Source organism: Taudactylus pleione, unplaced genomic scaffold (assembly GCF_031769625.1).
Source record: "Taudactylus pleione unplaced genomic scaffold, aTauple2 ptg000461l, whole genome shotgun sequence".
NCBI lineage: Eukaryota > Metazoa > Chordata > Amphibia > Anura > Myobatrachidae > Taudactylus > Taudactylus pleione.
The window spans coordinates 1,233,911-1,261,878 of NW_028284863.1; the positions used below are offsets into that span (position 1 = coordinate 1,233,911).

General features: G+C 43.2%; 1 protein-coding gene across 2 annotated transcripts in view; it reads right to left on the reverse strand.

Moving 5' to 3' along the window:
- Positions 1-27,968, reverse strand: part of LDHD (lactate dehydrogenase D) — a 668,169-nt gene that overhangs the window by 164,305 nt on the left and 475,896 nt on the right. For both annotated transcript variants that reach the window (XM_088448610.1, XM_088448611.1), the window contains exon 6: positions 14,946-15,145. In XM_088448610.1, the coding sequence (XP_088304736.1) occupies positions 14,946-15,145 (200 nt within the window). The remainder of the gene's footprint in view (positions 1-14,945; positions 15,146-27,968) is intronic.

Here is a 27,968-nt window from a genome sequence, read left to right on the forward strand (position 1 = left end):
AAAATATTCTTCTTTTTTCTGTCTTTGTGAATTGTGTGGGCTGTAGCCGCACCTGCATCCTTAAAGCAGCAGCGACAAGCGTGCGTCTGTCTGTTAAAGGGTGGTGACACCCTCACAGTGTGCTACACAAACAATTAAAATATTGTTCTTTTTTTTTCGGTCTTTGTGAAATGTGTGGGCTGTAGCCGCACCTGCATCCTTAAAGCAGCAGCAACAAGCATGCGTCTGTCTGTTAAAGGGTGGTGTAACTCTCAAAGTGCTCCACAAAATAAAAAACTATTTTTTTAATGTGTTTGTGACTTGTGTGCAATGTAGCCGCACTTGCATCCTCAAAGCAGCAGCGACAAGCGTGCATCTGTCTGTTAAAGGGTGGTGACACCCTCAAAGTGTGCTACACAAACAATTAAAATATTGTTCTTTTTTCTGTCTTTGTGAATTGTGTGGGCTGTAGCCGCACCTGCATCCTTAAAGCAGCTGCGACAAGCGTGCGTCTGTCTGTTAAAGGGTGGTGACACCCTCAAAGTGTGCTACACAAACAATAAAAATATTCTTCTTTTTTCTGTCTTTGTGAATTGTGTGGGCTGTAGCCGCACCTGCATCCTTAAAGCAGCAGCGACAAGCGTGCGTCTGTCTGTTAAAGGGTGGTGACACCCTCAAAGTGTGCTACACAAACAATTAAAATATTGTTCTTTTTTTTTCGGTCTTTGTGAAATGTGTGGGCTGTAGCCGCACCTGCATCCTTAAAGCAGCAGCGACAAGCGTGCGTCTGTCTGTTAAAAGGTGGTGACACCCTCAAAGTGTGCTACACAAACAATAAAAATATTCTTCTTCTTTTATCTGTCTATGTGAATTGTGTGGGCTGTAGCCGCACCTGCATCCTTAAAGCAGCAGCGACAAGCGTGCGTCTGTCTGTTAAAGGGTGGTGACACCCTCAAAGTGTTCTACACAAACAATTAAAATATTGTTCTTTTTTTTCGGTCTTTGTGAAATGTGTGGGCTGTAGCCGCACCTGCATCCTTAAAGCAGCAGCGACAAGCGTGCGTCTGTCTGTTAAAGGGTGGTGTAACTCTCAAAGTGCTCCAAAAAATAAAAAACTATTTTTTTTATGTGTTTGTGACTTGTGTGCGATGTAGCCGCACTTGCATCCTCAAAGCAGCAGCGACAAGCGTGCGTCTGTCTGTTAAAGGGTGGTGACACCCTCAAAGTGTGCTACACAAACAATAAAAATATTCTTCTTTTTTCTGTCTTTGTGAATTGTGTGGGCTGTAGCCGCACCTGCATCCTTAAAGCAGCAGCGACAAGCGTGCGTCTGTCTGTTAAAGGGTGGTGACACCCTCAAAGTGTGCTACACAAAGAATAAAAATATTCTTCTTCTTTTTTCTGTCTTTGTGAATTGTGTGGGCTGTAGCCGCACTTGCATCCTCAAAGCAGCAGCGACAAGCGTGCGTCTGTCTGTTAAAGGGTGGTGTAACCCTCAAAGTGTGCTCCACAAACAATAAAAATATTCTTTTTTTTTTTCTGTCTTTGTGAATTGTGTGGGCTGTAGCCGCACTTGAATCCTCAAAGCAGCAGCGACAAGCGTGCGTCTGTCTGTTAAAGGATTACATCGGTGACAGCATCCAAGTAGGCATGTCAGACAGTCCGTACCTGTACTGGCAGGAAAAAGAAGCAATTTGGAGGTCCCTGTACAAACTGGCTCTATTTTACCTGAGTTGCCCCCCCTCCAGTGTGTACTCCGAAAGAGTGTTTAGTGCAGCCGGGAACCTTGTTAGCGAAAGGCGTAGGAGGTTGCTTCCACAAAATGTGGAGAAGATGATGTTCATAAAATGAATGATCAACTCTTCCAGGGAGACCAGCCTCCAGAACGTACAGAGGGACCTGTGGTTCCAGCAGGGACGAATTAATACTCTGTGAGGATGAGGATGTACATAACACTGAAGAGGGTGAGGAATCTGTGGATGAGGAGGATGAGGACGACTTCTTGCCTCCGTAGGGCCAGTTTGTGCAGGGACAGATTAATTGCCAGCTTGTTTTGTGGGGGCCCAAACGAACCAATCATTTCAGCCACAGTTGTGTGGCAGACCCTGGCGCTGAAATGATTGGTTTGTTAAAGTGTGCATGTCCTGTTTATACAACATAAGGGTGGGTGGGAGGGCCCAAGGACAATTCCATCTTGCACCTCTTTTTTTTCTTTGCATTATGTACAGTTTGGGGCCTAGTTTTTCAATGCCATCCTGTCTGCCACTGCAGTTTCACGCCTAGATGGGTCACGTGTTTGTGCCGCCCACTCGTGTCGCTTAGCATAGTCATCCAGCTACCTCGGTGCAACCTTTTGGACATAAAAACACTATTGTGAGGTGTGAGGTATTCAGAATAGACTGGAAATGAGTGGAAATTAAGGTTATTGAGGTTAATAATAGCATAGGAGCAGAAAAACCTACAAATTCTGTGATTTTAGCTGTTTTTATGCTTTTTTTCAAAAAAATACAGATCCAAAACACAAAACCCAGAACCCAAAACACGGAAGGGTGGTTTTGGCAAAACCAATCCAGATCCAAAACACGAAGAAAGATCCAGATCCAAAACCAAAACACAAAACACGAAAAGTGGCCGGTGCACACCCCTAATATATATATATATATATAGTAATCCATGACACATACAATGATGCACATTTGCACACACATATATATATAGACGATCGCATGTGTATCCACTTGCGTACACATAGACACTTACATGCATACACACATACATATACATACGGTAGTTGCTATTTCAATATACAGACGCACAACACATACTGATGAATTCCTGTAGACATCTCACATTCACTTATGCAAGCACATATATATATATATAAGGTTCCCTAGCATTGAGCGTAATATTAGAGGTTTTGTTAGCTAATCATTATGGTGTAAAATGTATATATATGATATTTAAGGTATAGAACTTAGTAGACATGTCGTGTTTGGTATCATACTGACACCCTGTTTAATTCCAGATATCCGAATCTATCGGCGAAGGAGTCGCATCTTGCGTTTGGTGGTTATGGATTATAGGGAATTATTGGTTAGAATGTGTACTCTGTATGTAGTGTCTTAATCAGTTGTAACTCATTTGGAGGGATGGACCATATCCCTGTTGTCACCATATGAACTGTCCTATGTCCTGCATTGTACCAGAATGACAAGAATCAAGAACCAATGAAATCACGTATGCTTGTCTCTATTGTTGGTGTAACACTCTGGAGGGTACATAGGCTTGTGCTTTTGGGGCTAGATCTCAGTCATACCAATTTGATGACCGCAGACGTCAGGATTGATGACTGGGACCTGGATCCGGGGCACATGCATACATATTGGCTGTACCTTTTGTATTTAATTGTCTTTGCGCTAATTGTGATAGATCAAAGCATGTAACTTTTTGTTGCAATAAGAACTTTTTGTGCTTTGGAACCACAATGAAAGTCTGGAAAGCAATTATTTCTATTTAGCGATATTGGGGTATTCATAATGCATACATACATACATACACACATGCACAGATACATATATACATACACAAATACATATATACATACACACACATGCACACATACATACACACACATATATACACACATACATACATACATACATACATACACACATGCACACATACATACATACATACATACACACATGCACAGATACATATATACATACACAAACACATATATACATACACACACATGCACACATACATATACACATATATACACACATACATACACACATGCATACACACATGCATACATACACACATGCATACATACACACATGCATACACACATGCACAGATACATATATACATAGACAAACACATATATACATACACACACATGCACACATACATATATACATACATACATGCATACACACACATACATGCACACAAACATACATATACATACATACACACATACACACATACATACAAACATACATACATACACACATACATACATACACATACATACATACATCCATACATACACACACATGCATACATACATACAAACATAAATACATACATACATAAATTCATACATACACACATGCACACATACATACATACATACATACATACACACATACATACATACATACACACATGCACACATACATACATACATACATACATACATGCACACATGCACACATACATACACACATACATACATACATGCACACATGCACACATACATACATACACACATACATACATACATACTGTGGCAGTATCTCCAGAGGTGGTGCTGGTGAGCAGCAGATTCTGTGTGTGGCAGGGAAGATCCGCCCACACAGAGTAGAAAAGCATTGTGGGAAGATGTATAATGGCTGCCGTATGACCAGAGCCCAGGTGAGGCTGCTGGTGGACACAGTCAGACAGTCCAGGTGGGGCTGCAGTGTGAGTGAAGCAGACCAGGTGGTCAGGATCATACCTGCAAGGAGGCAGGGAGATCTCTATACCTCTGACACTGTCCTTGTGAGAGGCGGCAGCCAACAAGCTAAGGAAGCTATACCAGGCCAGGGGGCCACTGTCCATTTTCGTTTATTTCACTGGAATGTCACATGTGGACTCTAATTCTGCACCACTGACACCAATCTACCAGGAAAGTTACCCCAAGTTGTCACAATAAATACATACATACACATATACACACATACATACAGGGGCGTCTTACGAGAGGAGGTGTCCCGTGTGCACTCCCCGTGCAGGGCCCCCTCCTCTCTCCACGGTGGCCGGCAGCCGACTGACACATTAATTTTTCCGGTGTTCTGTGCATGTGCAGTAAACTCTGGGCATACTCTTGTGCCTGGAGTCTACTGCGCAATGCGCAGAACGCTGGGAAAATGGCCACGGCGGCCATTTTCCGGCATCCTGTGCAGCACTGACACCGGCTGCGGGACCATGGCCAGGTAAGTTTAAAATAATATGGGTGCAGGGTGTGCGGTGCGGGGCCCCCCTGGACCCGGGAGCCCATGTGCCTCGCACACACTGCACCCATTATAGATACGCAACTGCATATATACACACATACACATATGTACATACATGCACATATACATACATACACACACACATAAATACATCCACACATACAGTACATACACACACACACATACATACACACATACACACACATACATACACAATTACAGACATACATATATACATACATACATACACACACACACACATACACATACATGCACACAAACATACACACATACATAAACAATTACACACATACATACATGCACACATACACAATTGAACACATACATATATACATACATGCATACACACACATATATACACACATACATACACACACATACATACACGCATACACACATGCATCATCAGTATTGTAGCTGGGGGCACGGGCTACCTTGGCAAGGTGCAGGACCTGACTAATGGAAAATACAATGCAGCTGTGTGGTGATGTCATAACATTATTCATGCTGCACTGCCAGGCCCCAACATCAATGAGGCTGCGTGGCAGAGCCAGGAACTTGGAGCAAAAGGCAAGGTTGGGATAATTTGTGGATAGCCTTCCCCAGCATTGGGAAGTTGCCAGTACCCCAGGGGTTAAAACTTGTAGGGTCAATAAAAAATAAAATGGGACTTGATGGAGGGCTTACCAGCTGCCGGTCAGGAGATGATCTTTCACTTTCAAGTGAAACTCGACAGTCTGTTCTTGTTCTTAGAAATGAAGTCTATTCCATGCAAGAAATTGCCAAGAAACTGAACATTTCCTACATCGGTGAGTACTACTCCCTTCACAGAACAGTACAAACAGGCTCTAACCAGAGTAGAAAGAGAAGTGGGAGGCTCTGGTGCACAACTGTGCAAGAAGACAAGTACATCAGAGTCTCTAGTTTGAGAAATAGATGTCTCACAAGTCCTCAACTGGCGGCTTCATTAAATGGTACCCGCAAAACGCCAGTGTCAATGTCTACAGTGAAGAGGCGACTCCGGGATGCTGGCCTTCTAGGCAGATTGGCAAAGAAAAAGCCATATCTGAGACTGGCCAATAACAGGAAAAGATTAATATGGGCAAAAGAACACAGACATTGGACAGAGGAAGATTGGAATAAAGTGCTATGGACAGAAGAATCAAAGTTTTAGGTGTTTGAATCACACAGAAGAACATTTGTGAGACACAGAACAAATGATGAGAAGATGCTGGAAGAGTGCCTGACGCCATCTGACAAGCATGGTGGAGGTAATGTGATGGTCTGGGGCTGCTCTGGTGCTGGTGAAGTGGGAGATTTGTACATGGTAAAAGGGATTGTGAATACGGAAGGCTATCACTCCATTTTACAACGCCATGTCATACCCTGTGGGCAACGCTTCATTGGAGCCAATTTCCTCCTCCAACAGGACAATGATACAAAGCACACCTCCAAATTATGCAATAACTATTTAGGGAAGAAGCAGGCAGCCGGTATTCTGTCTGTAATGAAGTGGCCAGCGCAGTCACCAGATCTCAACCCCATTGAGCTGTTGTGGGAGCAGCCTGACCGTATAGTACGTAAGAAGTGCCCATCAAGCCAATCCAACTTGTGGGAGGTGCTTCAGGAAGCGTGGGGTGGGAGGTGCTTCAGGAAGCGTGGGGTGGGAGGTGCTTCAGGAAGCGTGGGGTGGGAGGTGCTTCAGGAAGCGTGGGGTGGGAGGTGCTTCAGGAAGCGTGGGGCGACATTTCTTCAGATTACCTCAACAAAGTAACAGCTAGAATGCCAAATGTCTGCAATGCTGTAATTGCTACAGAAGGAGCATTCTATGACGAAAGCAAAGTTTGAAGGACAAAATTATTATTCCAAATAAAAATCATTATTGTCAATGTATTGACTTTATGTTGTATTCATTTTGCAACTCATGTTTCTAAGCCTAAAATAATTTGTATCAATTAGAAGAGGCTGCTGTGCATTTGGCAACATTTATATACTGAAATCGCAACAGGACTGAATAACACTGACCTAGTTATTATATTGGGCAGTGCTCAGGTCAGGTCATTACCTGGGATTTATCTGGGCCCCTGTGATAAAATACTCACGATACAGTAGTAATAATATAGATATACTTGTAACTAAATCACAATTATTTAAACTGTTGAGAGCATTAATAAACTAACACACATGAAAATCAGCGGTATATGACATTTTCTTTTTAATACACTTTTCATATCTTTTTGCACACTATAATTCTATCATTTTAACAAATGTTTTGCCCTTAATGTCCTGAACAATATGTTTTAAGAAATATCAATAAAGATATAGGGGCCTATTCATCAACACTAAAATAACATTTTTAAGGACATTTTCCTTAAATAACGTTATTTTGTTATTCATGTAGCCACTTAGCACAGGAGATATCACAGATATCATTATATATACTGTATATATCACAGATATCTCCTTGCTAAGTCCCCCTGCGTTAATTTCCACACTCCCCATACATTAGTACATTAGTATTAGTATTAGTACATTAGTATGGGGATGTGGAAATTATAAATTTTCGGAATTTGATGCAGTTACTATTCGCCACTGTGAGGTGGCGAATAGCAGAATCGACTTACCTGTATCCGCGTGTACAGGTCCCCCGATGAGTCCCTCCGGCGCTCTGCTCCGTCCTCAGGCTCCGGAGGCTGGTCTGTCATGTGTGCTCCCCAGCAGAGCTCAAGAAAGTTTAGTCAAAAAAAAAAGTTTGTTTTTTTTTCTAATCTGTCATGTGGTCTGCAGGGAAACCACATGACAGCGCAGCAGGACGGAGCCGGAGGCTGCTGCGCGGACAGGTAAGTCAGGGGGGGGAAGGTGAGCGGAGGGAGGAGGGGGGTGGGGGGGATCGGGGGGGGTATGAAACTTAACGCATCTGTAGGCAGTGCTGCGCATGCGCTGGTTTTACAGATGTAACAGCGCATGCGCAGCACTGTTTCCAGATGCGATAAGGTAGTGTACGCAGGAAAAGTATCTATTTCCCGAAAAGCTGTCATCGCAAAAATGACAGGTACCGGAATAGATACTTATGGAGAGGTGGAATAATGAATTCCACCTATAATTAGCTAGAACTCCATGCGAGTTCTAAAGCTAATTATCTTCAGAGAAGTTTTACGTTTAATGAATAGGCCCCTTATTAATTTTTAATTCAAAATAATATTACCAAATAACTGTTATAATCAGGGATTCTCATTTGGGCACCCCATACAATACCCCACTCTCTTCTCTTCTCTTGTGATGTACTGATTATAGGGGTAGTGCTATCACATCATGCAGGATCTCCCCGTAGGAATATAGGGAAAGGATTGTCACTGTCCAGGAAAGGATACATATCATTATGGAAACATGAGACAGTGATACCTGCATTTATTAGGAGATAGAATCCCATATGAAATATATAATATATTACTGGTGTGGGATTAATTTAGTCCTATGAGATACACACATACACACTTACACTAAATCAGTGGTTCTCAAACTCGGTCCTCAGGACCCCACACAGGTCACATTTTCCAGGTCACCCAGCAGGTGCACAGGTGTACTCATTACTCACTGACACATTTTAAAAGATCCACAGGTGGAGCTAATTCTTTCACTTGTGATTCTGTGGGGAGACCTGGAAAACATGCCCTGTTTGGGGTCCTAAGGACCGAGTTTGAGAACCTGTGCACTAAATAAAAACATCCTCTACCTGCCCAGAAACACACAATACACATACACACACATACACACACACATACATACACACATACATATACACACATACATACATACACACACACACATACATACACACATACATATACACACATACATACATACACACACACATACATACACATACATACATACATATACATACATACATACACACACACATTTACACACATACATACACATACATACACATACATACACACACATACATACATACATACACACACAATACACACACACACACATACATACACACACATACATACACACACATACATACATACACATACACACATACATACACACACACAATACACATACACACACATACATACATACACACATACACACACACATACATACACACAGATACATACACACACACACATACATACATACACATACACACATACATACACACACACAATACACATACACACACACATACATACATACACACACATACATACACATACATACATACATACATACACACATACACACACACATACATACACACACATACATACATACATACATACACACACATACATACATACATACACATACACACATACATACACACATACACACACATACATACATACACACACACAATACACACACATACATACACGCATACACACATGCATCATCAGTATTGTAGCTGGGGGCACGGGCTACCTTGGCAAGGTGCAGGACCTGACTAATGGAAAATACAATGCAGCTGTGTGGTGATGTCATAACATTATTCATGCTGCACTGCCAGGCCCCAACATCAATGAGGCTGCGTGGCAGAGCCAGGAACTTGGAGCAAAAGGCAAGGTTGGGATAATTTGTGGATAGCCTTCCAAAGTTGTCGAAGTCGAATAATTGCATGCGACCGCAATTCAACTGTTATCGGACGATTTGGTCATCCGCTGTCCGATTTATGTTGGTACAATCCATGATGCACCATTGCGTGCGCACACACCCAGTGAGCGCACGTATCCACACATTCGCACAACATTAAATAGCGAATAATATACAATATTCTCACACTGACAAACACAATATTCATGCAGGGTTTAGTTAGTAATGAGAAACAGCTTCTGTATACATGTCTGAGAAAAGTATACTGTGAGTGTTTTACATATAAATTGAGAAGCCCCGCATAGACAAGTATGGTTGTGGTAATTTAAATATAACCCAGACACTGATATGCACAATTACATTTGTCTGAATGAAGAGTTAGGAACAATGGTCGGAGGTTTGCTTAAGAAGTACTGACAAGTGTATTCTAAATAGGCAGAGGAAAACCTTTGAATTAGCTATCAGATGAAGTGGCAACGGCAGTCAGCTGGGGGTCTCCACCCTGCTTGAAAGTGAACCTCACTGCTTGTAACACCTTGCACAGTAGTTTTAAAATATGTTAGATAGGGATAATATATATATATATATATATATATATATATATATTAAATCCATCATAAATACACTGAATTACATAACACACACACAGACTTACATGCATAACACACACACATAGACTTACATGCATAACACACACACATAGACTTACATGCATAACACACACACATAGACTTACATGCATACACACATTAAATAAAACATAAATATACAAGACGCACAGCGCACAGTTGCAATGTTTAGCAAAGCACAAAACACATAAACACACCACACATTAACGAAACTACGCAATATTCGTACACTTACACATTGCACACTTAAAAAGGTTCCCTAGCATTAAGGTTAATATTCAAGGTTTATTCATTATTAATTATGTAATTAAGCGACTGTATTTAAGATCTCAGGTTTAGTACATGATAAGCAGGACCGTGTTTGGTGCTATTAAACCGCAGGCTTCTGGTTCCATCGGCAAGGCGATCGCAGCAGGCATTCGCAAGATATGAATTATAGGTTAGAATGTATCTCTGTATGTAGTGTCTTAGTGTCTATTGATTAGTTAAAACACACACAAAGAGCCATTGGAGGGCTGAACTACCATTGTACCAACTGACCTATGACAGAAGAACCTATAGGATTATGCCAACTCGTTTCTATTGTATTGCCTAATCTCTGCAAGGGTTTATATGCAAGCATCCTGGACCTGTTAGTTAGTCATCATATTCTTTCTGCTGATGGAGGCTTCACCTTTGATGCCGGAAATCTGGATCCAGAGCGCTTGCGTAATGTATTGACTGTACCTTGTTTATGTAAAATCTTTTGCGCTAATTGTATTTAGATCACAGTGTGTAACTATCTGCTTTTTGGTGATCTTTTTGTGCTTCGGAACAACAATCCAAGTCTGGAAAGCAATTATTTCTTGTGCAACCTATAACTCTATTTAGCTACATTTTGGGTATAAAGGTTATTAGGAATTGATAAAGCATTGGGAAGTTGCCAGTACCCCAGTACCCCAGGGGTTAAAACTTGTAGGGTCAATAAAAAAAAAAAAAATGGGACTTGATGGAGGGCTTACCAGCTGCCAGTCAGGAGATGATCTTATATCATACAGATGACTGGGGAGATGTTAGGATATGTAGGTGTGACCACTGTAGAGGTTAGGGTTAGTGTAGGGTTTGGGTTAGGTTAGGGTAAGTGTAGTTTACGCCAGCAGAGGATTAGGGTTAGTGTAGCTTACACTGGCAGAGGGTTAGGGTTAGTGCAGAGTTAGTGTAGCTTACACTGGCAGAGGGTTTGTTTAGAGTTAGTGTAGGGTTAGGGTTAGTGTAGGGGTTAGTGTAGGCTTAGTGTAGAGTTAGGGTTAGTGTAGCTTACACTGGCAGAGGGTTAGTGTAGGGTTAGGGTTAGTGTAAAGGTTAGTGTACGGTTGGGGTTAGTGTAGGGTTAATGTAGGGTTAGCATTAGTGTAGGGTTAGGTTTAGTGTAGCTTACACTGGCAGAGGGTTAGTGTAAGGTTAGGGTAAGTGTAGGGGTTGGTGTAGGGTCAGTGTAGGGTTAATGTAGGGTTATTGTAGGTTTAGCGTTAGTGTAGGGTTAGTGTAGGGTTAGGGTTAGTGTAGCTTGCACTGGCAGAGAGAGTTAGTATAGGGTTAGTGTAGGTTTAGGGTTAGTGTAGGTTACACTAGCAGAGGGTTACTGTAGGGTTAGGGTTAGGATTAGTGTAGCTTACCTTGGAAGAGAGATAGTGTAGGGTGGGTTAGGGTTAGTGTAGAGTTAGTGCAGGGTTAGGGTTAGTGTAGGGTTAGTGTAGCTTACACTGGCAGAGGGTTAGGGCTAGTGTAGCTTACACTGGCAGAGGGTTAGTGTAGGGTTAGGGCTAGTGTAGCTTACACTGGCAGAGGGTTAGTGTAGGGTTAGGTTTAGTGTAGCTTACACTGGCAGAGGGATAATGTAGGGTTAGGGTTAGTGTAGAGTTAGTGTAGGGTTAGGGTTAGTGTAGCTTACACTGGCAGAGGGTTAGTGTAGGGTTAGTGTAGGGTTAGGGCTAGTGTAGCTTACACTGGCAGAGGGTTAGTGTAGGGTTAGTATAAGGTTAGGGCTAGTGTAGCTTATACTGGCAAAGGGATAGTGTAGGGTTTGGGTTAGTGTAGCTTACACTGGCAGAGGTTTAGTGTAGGGTTAGGGTTAGTGTAGGGTTAGGTTTAGTGTAGCTTACACTGGCAGAGGGTTAGTGTAGGGTTAGTGTTAGTGTACCTTACACTGGCAGAGGGTAAGTGTAGGCTAAGTGTAGAGTTAGTGTAGGGTTAGGGTTAGTGTAGGGTTAGTGTAGATTACACGGCAGAGGGTTAGGGTTAGTGTAGCTTACACTGGCAGAGGGTTAGTGTATGGTTATGGTTAGTGTAGCTTACACTGGCAGAGGGTTAGTGTATGGTTATGGTTAGTGTAGCTTACACTGGCAGAGGGTTAGTGTAGGGTTAAGGTTAGTGTAGCTTACACTGGCAGAGGGTTAGTGTACGGTTAGGGTTACTGAAGCTTACACTGGCAGAGGGTTAGTGTAGGGTTAGGGTTAGTGTAGGGTTAGGGTTAGTGTAGCTTACACTGGCAGAGAGTCAGTGTAGGGTTAGGGTTAGTGTAGGGTTAGGGTTAGTGTAGCTTACACTGGCAGAGAGTCAGTGTAGGGTTAGGGTTAGTGTAGCTTACACTGGCAGAGGGTTAGTGTAGGGTTAGGGTTAGTGAAGCTTACACTGGCAGAGGGTTAGTGTAGGGTTAGGGTTAGTGTAGCTTATACTGGCAGAAGGTTCGTGTAGGGTTAGGGTTAGTGTAACTTACACTGGCAGAGGGTTAGTGTAGGGTAAGAAGTAGCGTAGAGTTGGTGTAGGGTTAGGGTTAGTGTAGCTTACACTGGCAGTGGGTTAGTGTAGGGTTAAGGTTAGTGTAGGGTTAGGGTTAGTGTAGCTTACACTGGCAGAGGGTTAGTGTAGGGTTAGGAGTAGTGTAGAGTTGGTGTAAGGTTAGGGTTAGTGTAGTTTACACTGGCAGAGGGTTAGTGTAGGGTTAGGGTTAGTGTAGCTTACACTGGCAGAGGGTTAGTGTAGTTTTATGGTTAGTGTAGCTTACACCGGCAGAGGAATAGTGTTAGGGGTAGGGTTAGTGTAGGGTTAGGGTTAGTGTACCTTACACTGGCAGGGGGCTAGTGTAGGGTTAGGGTTAGTGTAGAGGTAGTGTACGGTTAGGGTTAGTGTAGCTTACACTGGCAGTGGGTTAGTGTAGGGTTAAGGTTAGTGTAGGGTTAGGGTTAGTGTAGCTTACACTGGCACAGGGTTAGTGTAGTTTTATGGTTAGTGTAGCTTTCACTGGCAGAGGAATAGTGTAGGGGTAGAGTTAGTGTAGGTTTAGTGTAGCTTACACTGGCAGAGGAATAGTGTAGGGGTAGGGTTAGTGTAGGGTTAGTGTAGCTTACACTGGCAGAGAGTTAGTGTAAGGTTAGGGTTAGTGTAGCTTACACTGGCAGAGAGTTAGTGTAGGGTTAGTGTAGCTTACACTGGTAGAGGTTTAGTGTAGGGTTAGGGTTAGTGTAGCTTACACTGGCAGGGGGTTAGTGTAGGGTTAGGGTTAGTGTAGAGTTAGTGTAGGATTAGGGTTAGTGTAGGGTTAGTGTAGCTTACACTGGCAGATGGTTAGTGTAGGGTTAGTGTAGAATTAGGGTTAGTGTAGGGTTAGGGTTAGTGTAGCTTACACTGGTAGAGGGTTAGTGTAGAGTTAGCGTTAGTATAGCTTACACTGGCAGAGGAATAGTGTAGGGTTAGTGTAGGATTAGGGTTAGTGTAGGGTTAGGTTTAGTGTTTCTTACAGTGGCAGAGGGTTAGTGTAGGGTTAGGGATAGTGTAGGGTTACGGTTAGTATAGCTTACAGTGGCAGAGGGTTAGTGTAGGGTTAGTGTAGGGTTAGGGTTATTGTAGGGTTAGGGTTATTGTAGGGTTAGGGTTATTGTGTCTTACACTGGCAGAGGAGCACAGCACTAGATTAGTGAAGGAGCTACCTTCATGATGGACAGGTAATATGATGATAGACTTAGGTCTCTGTAGGTTATGTTGAAGAGTATAAATTTGTTAGTGGCTGTGTAATATGGTCTAACTAAAATGCAAATGCAGCAGGCAGGGTGTATTAAGAGTGGAGGGGGCACATGTTCACCCCCATGTTCCGGGGCCCCCTCCTCTCTCCCCAGCTGCCATTAGTGAACTGACAGCAGCAGTAGACTCCAGGCACTAGTCTGCGTCTAGAGCCTACTGAGCATGTGCAAGTCACCAGGAAAATGGCGCGGCAGCCAAAGGTGTGTGTAGGAAATAGACCCCTACTGCATGCATCTGCGATCCGAGTGCTACGTCCGTAGATGTTGTTGTTTCGGATCACTATTGCGTCCATCGGCCAAGATGGTTGCTGCTTTCGCCAAAAAATCTGCTTCCTATGCTGCAGACCCTGGCCTCAGGCACCCTCAGGAAACGCTGGCAACACTCCCCTGTTTCCAGGTATGCAGCCCAGCGCCGCCCCCTCCTCATCCCCCAAACTGATGACTGACATGCTGCAGCCTGGGGGCATTTTCTGCTAACTTGCACAGAACCACGAGCATTGGATTTGTACCGTGAATAAATCATAACTAAATCAGGCCCTCAGAGCTTGGTTGTCACTTGTACAAGATGTGGGTGAATTAGAGAAATGGACTACAGCTTACTAGGATATCTTGCCATATAAAAAATAGGGATCGGCTCAACTCACCAATTCTGGCAATGGGAATTCCACACTGCAGGATCTGTACCGTGCTGTCCACTGCGGCCTGGACACTGGGGAATGCACAAACAGCGGAAACGGTAGCCTCAGGGACACCGTACAGCCGCAAAGTTGCTTTGGTTATAATCCCTAGAGTCCCTTCTGAGCCTACAAACAGGCTGGTGAGGTTGTATCCAGCAGATGTCTTCCTGCAGAAGGGCAGAATGGAAATTAAGGGATAACAGTAAATGTGCGCAGTGTTGATAATGCTAACCCCAATCATGTCTTAATAACCCTTATATCGCTAAACATGGTTACATACATGATGTTATTAGCCCTAACGGTGTAGCATAGGTTGGTCTATTCAGATGCTAGCTGCTGTGCATGAACAGGAAATACAGCTATTGCCATTACTTACGTTTCATGTATTCAACATCATTGCAGATGTCAGATTAGGGACCCGGATTATAACATAAATCCAGAAGAAGCCCTGTCCCTCAGGGACACCATTCATGGGACCCCCAGATGCAGAGCCCCCAATTACATATTTTGAATTATTGTGACTAGAATCCTCATGGCTTGAAGTGACCCCATAATCTACTCAGGATCCGTCCATTGCTCCTTACTAGTGGGAAAAGATATGAACGACATCCAGGGGTGGGCCCTGGGCAAAGCAATGCACTGGGGCCCCTACTCACCCATTCATCGGAAAAAAAATTAAATGGTAAAAAAATAAACCCTCCTGCATTCCCATCAGACCTCCCACACATGCACAGAGACTCTGGACCTCATTCAGAGGTGGTCGTTAGCAAGCGGTTGCACTGAATCAGGGCGGCCGCTTGCATCCTGAATGACCGCCTCCTTGTCGATCGCTAAGCTGTGGGTTAACACAGGGGTGGTGTACTGTATACATCATCTTCTTCACACAATATTAATTTGTACCCACTGGGATTCACCATTACAGGTGCCTGTGTAATTTTTGCACATAATTGATGGTAAAGGTCTTCATAGTAGAATTTGTAGATCATTTTGATGGGCATCATCTTTTCCATATTTTAGGGAAGTAGTCTCAGGCCGATCGCTGACAAGGTTCCCGGCTGTGCTGAAAACTCTTTCTGACTACACACTGGAGGGTGGGCAGCTCAAGTAAAACAAAGCCAGTTTGTGCAAGGGTCTCCAAATTACCTTTTTTTCCTGCCAGTAGTCAAACGGAATGTCTGACATGCCTATTTGGATGCTATCATTAACATTTTTTAAATAGCCCTCAACCATTCTTTAAATGGAGACCATATCAGATGGAGTCATGGTAAAGGTGTCATTAATTGTAAGCAATTCTTCTGACCCGACCAGATGTCAAAACTTGGTTGTGTTGACTCAACTGCATCATCAGTGGGTGTTTTGAAAGTTTAGTTTTTTCTCAGCAGATGCACTTGCGGGAGAAACTGAAGGAGAAGCCATCGCTGCATCACGTGCCACTTCAGCTCTTCAGATCTCTGTCCATTGAGAAGAAGAAACAACGTCTTCATCCCTTTTGGGATGAAAATCCACTCCCAGCAGCAGGCATGGTGCTCAAGGATTCTCAAAGACACAACGTACTACTTAAACCTTAAATCTCAAATCCTGCATTTGCTCTGTTCCGCTTGCCAACATATCTGTGCTGGATAAGTGGACAGTGGGTATAACGACAGTTTGAAGGCCACTAACTATGTTTTTTTTAATGTCCCTGTACAGGTTGGGAAAAAGTTTCAAGTGGAATCTTTGAAAAGGATTATTTAACAGTCAATTGTTTTGGAAAGCATTCTTCCTGGTCCCCTTCTGGGATGAAAATCCACTCCTAGCAGTAGAAGCAAATGCAGGATTCTCAAGAAAGACAAAACGTAAGACTTAAACCTTAAATCTAAAATCTTGCATTTGCTCTGTTCTGCTTGTCCACATATCTGTGCAGGTTAAGTGGACAGTGGGTACAACGGCAGTTTTTAAGCCATGAACTATGTTTTTTTTAATGTCCCTGTAAAGGGTTGGAAATGCTTTTCAAGTGTAATCTTTGCAAAGGATCATTTAACAGTCAATTATTTTGGAAAGTACTACTAGAAGTCTTCCTGGTCCCCTTCTGGGATGAAAATCCATTCCCAGCAGAAGACATGGTGCTCAAGGATTCTTCTGTGGCAAGGACTGATGTGAATGAGTAAAATATTTTTTGTAAATACCTCCCCTCCCCTTCTCCGTCATAAATTTACTTCAGAATCAAAAAATTAAATTAAATTTACTACCAATCAACCCTTCCTGTCCCTGCCTTCAACTACATACATACTCCAACACCCTCAGGCCTCTTGAATAATAAAAACACTTGTTTCCTGATGTGCCATGTTGGAAGTTGAACTGCCATGTGTTTGTGCCGCCCTCTGCTGCCGCATAGCTTAATCAGCCAGCTAGTTTGGTGCAAATTCTGGGCCTAAACTGGATGAAAACAATATTGTCAGCTGTGAGATGGTCAAAATTGCCTGGAAACGAGTGGGAATAAATGTTATTGAGGTTAATAATACTGTAGGAAGAAAAACAGGCCCAAATTATGTGATTTTAGATGTTTTTATGATTTTTTTTAGAAAAATACAGATCCAACAACAAAAACAAAAAATAAAACATGCAAGGGCGGTTTTAGCAAAATCAATACAGATCCAAAACCAGAGGAGCTACCGATCCAAAACCAAAACCAAAACACGTGGTCGGTGCACATCTCTAATTATTAAGTGCAAAGTGACACCAGTGACATCAGTTAGTAATCGATACTGGGAGCCGCTGCTACATACTACTACAGACCCCCATTCACCAGTGACCTGCTGGTTCATTATTATGTGTGTAGTGACACTAGTGATCTGCTGGCTCATTATTATGTGTGTAGTGACACCAGTGATCTGCTGGTTCATTATTATGTGTGTAGTGACACCAGTGATCTGCTGGCTCATTATTATGCCTGTAGTGACACCAGTGATTTGCTGGCTCATTATTATGCGTGTAGTGACACCAGTGATCTGCTGGCTCATTATTATGCGTGTAGTGACACCAGTGGTTTGCTGGCTCATAGTTATGCGTGTAGTGACACCAGTGATCTGCTGGCTCATTATTATGTGTGTAGTGACACCAGTGATTTGCTGGCTCATTATTGTGTAGGGACACCAGTGATCTTCTGTCTCATTTTTATGTGTGTAGTTACACCAGTGATCTGCTGGCTCATTATTATGCGTGTAGTGACAACAGTGATCTGCTGACTCATTATTATGCGTGTAGTGACACCAGTGATCTTCTGGCTCATTATTATGCGTGTAATGACACCAGTGATCTTCTGGCTCATTATTATGTGTGTAGTGCCACCAGTGATCTGCTGGCTCATTATTGTGTAGGGACACCAGTGATCTGCTGGCTCATTATTATGTGTGTAGTGACACCAGTGATCTGCTGGCTCATTATTATGCGTGTAGTGACACCAGTGATTTGCTGGCTCATTAATATGCGTGTAGTGACACCAGTGATCTTCTGGCTCATTATTATGTGTGTAATGACACCAGTGATCTTCTGGATCATTATTATGTGTGTAGTGACACCAGTGATCTGCTGGCTCATTATTAAGTGTGTAGTGACACCAGTGATCTGCTGGCTCATTATTATGTGTGTAGTGACACCAGTGATCTTCTGGCTCATTATTATGTGCGTAGTGACACCAGTGATCTGCTGGCTCATTATTATGTGTGTAGTGACACCAGTGATCTTCTGGCTCATTATTATGCGTGTAGTGACACCAGTGATCTGCTTGTTCATTATTATGTGTGTAGTGACACCAGTGATCTGCTCGCTCATTATTATGCGTGTAGTGACACCAGTGATCTGCTGGCTCATTATTATGTGTGTAGTGACACTAGTGATCTGCTGGCTCGTTATTATGCGTGTAGTGACACCAGTGAACTGCTGGCTCATTATTATGCGTGTAGAGACACTAGTGATCTGCTGGCTCATTATTATGCATGTAGTGACACCAGTGATCTGCTGGCTCATTATTATGCGTGTAGTGACACCAGTGATCTGCTGGCTCATTATTATGTGTGTAGTGACACCAGTAATCTGCTGGCTCATTATTATGTGTGTAGTGACACCAGTGATCTTCTGGCTCATTATTATGTGTGTAGTGACACCAGAAATCTGCTGGATCATTATTATGTGTGTAGTGACACCAGTGATCTGCTGGCTCATTATTATGTGTACAGTGACACAAGTGATCTGCTGGCTCATTATTATCTGTGTAGTGACACCAGTGATCTGCTGGCTCATTATTATGTGCGGAGTGACACCAGTGATCTGCTGGCTCATTATTATGTGTGTAGTGACACCAGTGATCTGCTGGCTCATTATTATGTGTGCAGTGACACCAGTGATCTGCTGGCTCATTATTATGTGTGTAGTGATACCAGTGATCTGCTGGCTCATTATTATGTGTGTAGTGACACCAGTGATCTGCTGGCTCATTATTATCTGTGTAGTGACACCAGTGATCTTCTGGCTCATTATTATGTGTGTAGTGACACCAGTGATCTTCTGGCTCATTATTATACGTGTTTTGACACCTGTGATCTGCTGGCTCATTATTAAGTGTGTAGTGACACCAGTGATCTGCTGGCTCATTATTATGCGTGTAGTGAAACCAGTGATCTGCTGGCTCATTATTATGTGTGTAGTGACACCAGTGATCTGCTGGCTCATTATTATGCATGCAGTGACACCAGTCATCTGCTGGCTCATTATTAAGTGTGTAGTGACACCAGCGATCTGCTGGCTCATTATTATGCGTGTAGTGATACCAGTGATCTGCTGGCTCATTATTATGCGTGTAGTGACACCAGTGATCTGCTGGCTCATTATTATGCGTGTTGTTGTGACACCAGTGATCTTCTGGCTCATTATTATGTGTGTAGTGACACCAGTGACATCAGTTAGTAATCGATACTGGGAGCCGCTGCTACATACTACTACAGACCCCCATTCACCAGTGACCTGCTGGTTCATTATTATGTGTGTAGTGACACTAGTGATCTGCTGGTTCATTATTATGTGTGTAGTGACACCAGTGATCTGCTGGCTCATTATTATGCCTGTAGTGACACCAGTGATTTGCTGGCTCATTATTATGCGTGTAGTGACACCAGTGATCTGCTGGCTCATTATTATGCGTGTAGTGACACCAGTGGTTTGCTGGCTCATAGTTATGCGTGTAGTGACACCAGTGATCTGCTGGCTCATTATTATGTGTGTAGTGACACCAGTGATTTGCTGGCTCATTATTGTGTAGGGACACCAGTGATCTTCTGTCTCATTTTTATGTGTGTAGTTACACCAGTGATCTGCTGGCTCATTATTATGCGTGTAGTGACAACAGTGATCTGCTGACTCATTATTATGCGTGTAGTGACACCAGTGATCTTCTGGCTCATTATTATGCGTGTAATGACACCAGTGATCTTCTGGCTCATTATTATGTGTGTAGTGCCACCAGTGATCTGCTGGCTCATTATTGTGTAGGGACACCAGTGATCTGCTGGCTCATTATTATGTGTGTAGTGACACCAGTGATCTGCTGGCTCATTATTATGCGTGAAGTGACACCAGTGATTTGCTGGCTCATTAATATGCGTGTAGTGACACCAGTGATCTTCTGGCTCATTATTATGTGTGTAATGACACCAGTGATCTTCTGGATCATTATTATGTGTGTAGTGACACCAGTGATCTGCTGGCTCATTATTAAGTGTGTAGTGACACCAGTGATCTGCTGGCTCATTATTATGTGTGTAGTGACACCAGTGATCTTCTGGCTCATTATTATGTGCGTAGTGACACCAGTGATCTGCTGGCTCATTATTATGTGTGTAGTGACACCAGTGATCTTCTGGCTCATTATTATGCGTGTAGTGACACCAGTGATCTGCTTGTTCATTATTATGTGTGTAGTGACACCAGTGATCTGCTCGCTCATTATTATGCGTGTAGTGACACCAGTGATCTGCTGGCTCATTATTATGTGTGTAGTGACACTAGTGATCTGCTGGCTCGTTATTATGCGTGTAGTGACACCAGTGAACTGCTGGCTCATTATTATGCGTGTAGAGACACTAGTGATCTGCTGGCTCATTATTATGCATGTAGTGACACCAGTGATCTGCTGGCTCATTATTATGCGTGTAGTGACACCAGTGATCTGCTGGCTCATTATTATGTGTGTAGTGACACCAGTAATCTGCTGGCTCATTATTATGTGTGTAGTGACACCAGTGATCTTCTGGCTCATTATTATGTGTGTAGTGACACCAGAAATCTGCTGGATCATTATTATGTGTGTAGTGACACCAGTGATCTGCTGGCTCATTATTATGTGTACAGTGACACAAGTGATCTGCTGGCTCATTATTATCTGTGTAGTGACACCAGTGATCTGCTGGCTCATTATTATGTGCGGAGTGACACCAGTGATCTGCTGGCTCATTATTATGTGTGTAGTGACACCAGTGATCTGCTGGCTCATTATTATGTGTGCAGTGACACCAGTGATCTGCTGGCTCATTATTATGTGTGTAGTGATACCAGTGATCTGCTGGCTCATTATTATGTGTGTAGTGACACCAGTGATCTGCTGGCTCATTATTATCTGTGTAGTGACACCAGTGATCTTCTGGCTCATTATTATGTGTGTAGTGACACCAGTGATCTTCTGGCTCATTATTATACGTGTTTTGACACCTGTGATCTGCTGGCTCATTATTAAGTGTGTAGTGACACCAGTGATCTGCTGGCTCATTATTATGCGTGTAGTGAAACCAGTGATCTGCTGGCTCATTATTATGTGTGTAGTGACACCAGTGATCTGCTGGCTCATTATTATGCATGCAGTGACACCAGTCATCTGCTGGCTCATTATTAAGTGTGTAGTGACACCAGCGATCTGCTGGCTCATTATTATGCGTGTAGTGATACCAGTGATCTGCTGGCTCATTATTATGCGTGTAGTGACACCAGTGATCTGCTGGCTCATTATTATGCGTGTTGTTGTGACACCAGTGATCTTCTGGCTCATTATTATGTGTGTAGTGACACCAGTGACATCAGTTAGTAATCGATACTGGGAGCCGCTGCTACATACTACTACAGACCCCCATTCACCAGTGACCTGCTGGTTCATTATTATGTGTGTAGTGACACTAGTGATCTGCTGGCTCATTATTATGTGTGTAGTGACACCAGTGATCTGCTGGTTCATTATTATGTGTGTAGTGACACCAGTGATCTGCTGGCTCATTATTATGCCTGTAGTGACACCAGTGATTTGCTGGCTCATTATTATGCGTGTAGTGACACCAGTGATCTGCTGGCTCAATATTATGCGTGTAGTGACACCAGTGGTTTGCTGGCTCATAGTTATGCGTGTAGTGACACCAGTGATCTGCTGGCTCATTATTATGTGTGTAGTGACACCAGTGATTTGCTGGCTCATTATTGTGTAGGGACACCAGTGATCTTCTGTCTCATTTTTATGTGTGTAGTTACACCAGTGATCTGCTGGCTCATTATTATGCGTGTAGTGACAACAGTGATCTGCTGACTCATTATTATGCGTGTAGTGACACCAGTGATCTTCTGGCTCATTATTATGCGTGTAATGACACCAGTGATCTTCTGGCTCATTATTATGTGTGTAGTGCCACCAGTGATCTGCTGGCTCATTATTGTGTAGGGACACCAGTGATCTGCTGGCTCATTATTATGTGTGTAGTGACACCAGTGATCTGCTGGCTCATTATTATGCGTGTAGTGACACCAGTGATCTGCTGGCTCATTAATATGCGTGTAGTGACACCAGTGATCTTCTGGCTCATTATTATGTGTGTAATGACACCAGTGATCTTCTGGATCATTATTATGCGTGTAGTGACACCAGTGATCTGCTGGCTCATTATTAAGTGTGTAGTGACACCAGTGATCTGCTGGCTCATTATTATGTGTGTAGTGACACCAGTGATCTTCTGGCTCATTATTATGTGCGTAGTGACACCAGTGATCTGCTGGCTCATTATTATGTGTGTAGTGACACCAGTGATCTTCTGGCTCATTATTATGCGTGTAGTGACACCAGTGATCTGCTTCTTCATTATTATGTGTGTAGTGACACCAGTGATCTGCTCGCTCATTATTATGCGTGTAGTGACACCAGTGATCTGCTGGCTCATTATTATGTGTGTAGTGACACTAGTGATCTGCTGGCTCGTTATTATGCGTGTAGTGACACCAGTGAACTGCTGGCTCATTATTATGCGTGTAGAGACACTAGTGATCTGCTGGCTCATTATTATGCATGTAGTGACACCAGTGATCTGCTGGCTCATTATTATGCGTGTAGTGACACCAGTGATCTGCTGGCTCATTATTATGTGTGTAGTGACACCAGTAATCTGCTGGCTCATTATTATGTGTGTAGTGACACCAGTGATCTTCTGGCTCATTATTATGTGTGTAGTGACACCAGAAATCTGCTGGATCATTATTATGTGTGTAGTGACACCAGTGATCTGCTGGCTCATTATTATGTGTACAGTGACACAAGTGATCTGCTGGCTCATTATTATCTGTGTAGTGACACCAGTGATCTGCTGGCTCATTATTATGTGCGGAGTGACACCAGTGATCTGCTGGCTCATTATTATGTGTGTAGTGACACCAGTGATCTGCTGGCTCATTATTATGTGTGCAGTGACACCAGTGATCTGCTGGCTCATTATTATGTGTGTAGTGATACCAGTGATCTGCTGGCTCATTATTATCTGTGTAGTGACACCAGTGATCTTCTGGCTCATTATTATGTGTGTAGTGACACCAGTGATCTTCTGGCTCATTATTATACGTGTTTTGACACCTGTGATCTGCTGGCTCATTATTAAGTGTGTAGTGACACCAGTGATCTGCTGGCTCATTATTATGCGTGTAGTGAAACCAGTGATCTGCTGGCTCATTATTATGTGTGTAGTGACACCAGTGATCTGCTGGCTCATTATTATGCATGCAGTGACACCAGTCATCTGCTGGCTCATTATTAAGTGTGTAGTGACACCAGCGATCTGCTGGCTCATTATTATGCGTGTAGTGATACCAGTGATCTGCTGGCTCATTATTATGCGTGTAGTGACACCAGTGATCTGCTGGCTCATTATTATGCGTGTTGTTGTGACACCAGTGATCTTCTGGCTCATTATTATGTGTGTACTGACACCAGTGATCTGCTGGCTCATTATTATGCATGTAGTGACACCAGTGATCTTCTGGCTCATTATTATGCGTGTAGTGACACCAGTGATCTGCTGGCTCTTTATTATGCGTGTAGTGACACCAGTGATCTTCTGGCTCATTACTATGCGTGTAGTGACACCAGTGATCTGCTGGCTCATTATTATGCGTGTAGTGACAGCAGTGAACTTCTGGCTCATTATTATGCGTGTAGTGACACCAGTGATCTACTGGCTCATTATTATGCGTGGACTGACACCAGTGATCTGCTGGCTCATTATTATGCGTGTTTTGACACCAGTGATCTGCTGGCTCATTATTATGCGTGTAGTGACACCAGTGATCTGCTGGCTCATTATTATGCATGTAGTGACACCAGTGATCTGCTGGCTCATTATTAAGTGTGTAGTGACACCAGTGATCTGCTGGCTCATTATTATGCGTGTAGTGACAGCAGTGAACTTCTGGCTCATTATTATGCGTGTAGTGACACCAGTGATCTACTGGCTCATTATTATGCGTGGACTGACACCAGTGATCTGCTGGCTCATTATTATGCGTGTTTTGACACCAGTGATCTGCTGGCTCATTATTATGCGTGTAGTGACACCAGTGATCTGCTGGCTCATTATTATGCATGTAGTGACACCAGTGATCTGCTGGCTCATTATTATGCGTGTAGTGACACCAGTGATCTTCTGGCTCATTATTATGCGTGTAGTGACACCAGAGATCTGCTAGCTCTTTATTAAGTGTGTAGTGACACCAGTGATCTGCTGGCTCATCATTATGCGTGTTTTGACAACATTGATTTTCTGGCTCATTATTATGCGTGTAGTGACCCCACTGATCTGCTGGATCATTATTATGCGTTTAGTGACACCAGTGATCTCCTGGCTCATTATTATGCGTTTAGTGACACCAGTGATCTGCTGGCTCATTTTTATGCGTGTAGTGACACCAGTGATCTGCTGGTTCATTATTATGCATGTAGTGACACCAGTGATCTTCTGGCTCATTATTATGTGTGTAGTGACACCAGTGATCTGCTGGCTCATTATTATGTGTGTAGTGACACCAGTGATCTTCTGGCTCATTATTATGTGTGTAGTGACACCAGTGATCTGCTGGCTCATTATTATGTGTGTAGTGACACCAGTGATCTGCTGGCTCATTATTATGTGTGTAGTGACACCAGTGATCTGCTGGATCATTATTATGCGTGTAGTGACACCAGTGATCTGCTGGCTCATTATTATGCGTGTAGTGACACCAGTGATCTGCTGGATCATTATTATGCGTGTAGTGACACCAGTGATCTGCTGGCTCATTATTATGCGTGTAGTGACACCAGTGATCTGCTGGCTCATTATTATGTGTGTAGTGACACCACTGATCTGCTGGCTCATTATTAAGTGTGTAGTGACACTAGTTATCTGCTGGCTCATTATTATGCGTGTAGTGACACCAGTGATCTGCTGGCTCATTATTATGCGTGTAGTGACACTAATGATCTGCTGGCTCATTATTATCCGTGTAGTGACACCAGTGATCTGCTGGCTCATTTTTATGTGTGTAGTGACACTAGTGATCTGCTGGCTCATTATTATGCGTGTAGTGACACCAGTGATCTGCTGGCTCATTATTATGCGTGTAGTGACACTAGTGATCTGCTGGCTCATTATTATGCGTGTAGTGACACCAGCGATCTGCTGGCTCTTTATTAAGTGTGTAGTGACACCAGTTATCTGCTGGCTCATTATTAAGTGTGTAGTAACACCAGTGATCTGCTTGCTCATTATTATGTGCGGAGTGACACCAGTGATCTGCTGGCTTATTATTATGCGTTTAGTGACACCAGTGATCTTCTGGCTCATTATTATGCGTGTACTGACACCAGTGATCTGCTGGCTCATTATTATGTGTGTAGTGACACCAGTGATCTGCTGGCTCATTATTATGCGTGTAGTGACACCAGTGATCTGCTGGCTCATTATTATGTGTGTAGTGACACCAGTGATCTGCTGGCTCATTATTATGCGTTTAGTGACACCAGTGATATTCTGGCTCACTATTATGCGTGTAGTGACACCAGTGATCTACTGGTTCATTATTATGCGTGTAGTGACACCAGTGATCTGCTGGCTCATTATTATGCGTGTAGTGACAACAGTGATCTGCTGGCTCATTATTATGCATTTAGTGACACCAGTGATCATCTGGCTCATTATTATGTGTGTAGTGACACCAGTGATCTGCTGGATCATTATTATGTGTGTAGTGACACCAGTGATCTGCTGGCTCATTATTATGTGTGTAGTGACACCAGTGATCTGCTGGATCATTATTATGTGTGTAGTGACACTAGTGATCTGCTGGCTCATTATTATGTGTGTAGTGACACCAGTGATCTGCTGGCTCATTATTAAGTGTGTAGTGACACCAGTGATCTGCTGGCTCATTATTGTGTAGGGACACCAGTGATCTGCTGGCTCATTATTTTGTGTGTAGTGACACCAGTGATCTGCTGGCTCATTATTATGCGTGTAGTGACACCAGTGATCTGCTGGCTCATTATTATGTGTGTAGTGACACCAGTGATCTGCTGGCTCATTATTATGTGTGTAGTGACACCAGTGATCTGCTGGATCATTATTATGTGAGTAGTGACACCAGTGATCTGCTGGCTCATTATTATGCTTGTAGTGACACCAGTGATCTGCTGGATCATTATTATGCGTGTAGTGAAACCAGTGATCTGCTGGCTCATTATTATGCGTGTAGTGATACCAGTGATCTGCTGGCTCATTATTATGCGTGTAGTGACACCAGTGATCTGCTGGCTCATTATTATGCGTGTTGTTGTGACACCAGTGATCTTCTGGCTCATTATTATGTGTGTACTGACACCAGTGATCTGCTGGCTCATTATTATGCATGTAGTGACACCAGTGATCTTCTGGCTCATTATTATGCGTGTAGTGACACCAGTGATCTGCTGGCTCTTTATTATGCGTGTAGTGACACCAGTGATCTTCTGGCTCATTACTATGCGTGTAGTGACACCAGTGATCTGCTGGCTCATTATTATGCGTGTAGTGACAGCAGTGAACTTCTGGCTCATTATTATGCGTGTAGTGACACCAGTGATCTACTGGCTCATTATTATGCGTGGACTGACACCAGTGATCTGCTGGCTCATTATTATGCGTGTTTTGACACCAGTGATCTGCTGGCTCATTATTATGCGTGTAGTGACACCAGTGATCTGCTGGCTCATTATTATGCATGTAGTGACACCAGTGATCTGCTGGCTCATTATTAAGTGTGTAGTGACACCAGTGATCTGCTGGCTCATTATTAAGGGTGTTGTTGTGACACCAGTGATCTGCTGGCAGTGAGGCTCTGCTGAATATTACCTATTCTGTAGATCAGACATGTCAAACAGGAATCGGTATGAAATACAGCTAGCCGCATGATTCCCGGCAGCGGCAGCCCGACACTGGAACAGATCCCGGCAGTGGCAGCCCGACAGCGCTGGAAATCCCGATCGTCGTAAGGTAAGTAATGACTAACCTAACCTAACCCCCTAAACCTATCCCTCCTAAGGGATGCCTAACCCTAACCTCCCCCCCATGTGCCTAACCCTAATCCCCCCTGTAAGTGCCTAACCCTAACATGGTGCTCAAGGATTCTTCTGTGGCAAGGACTGATGTC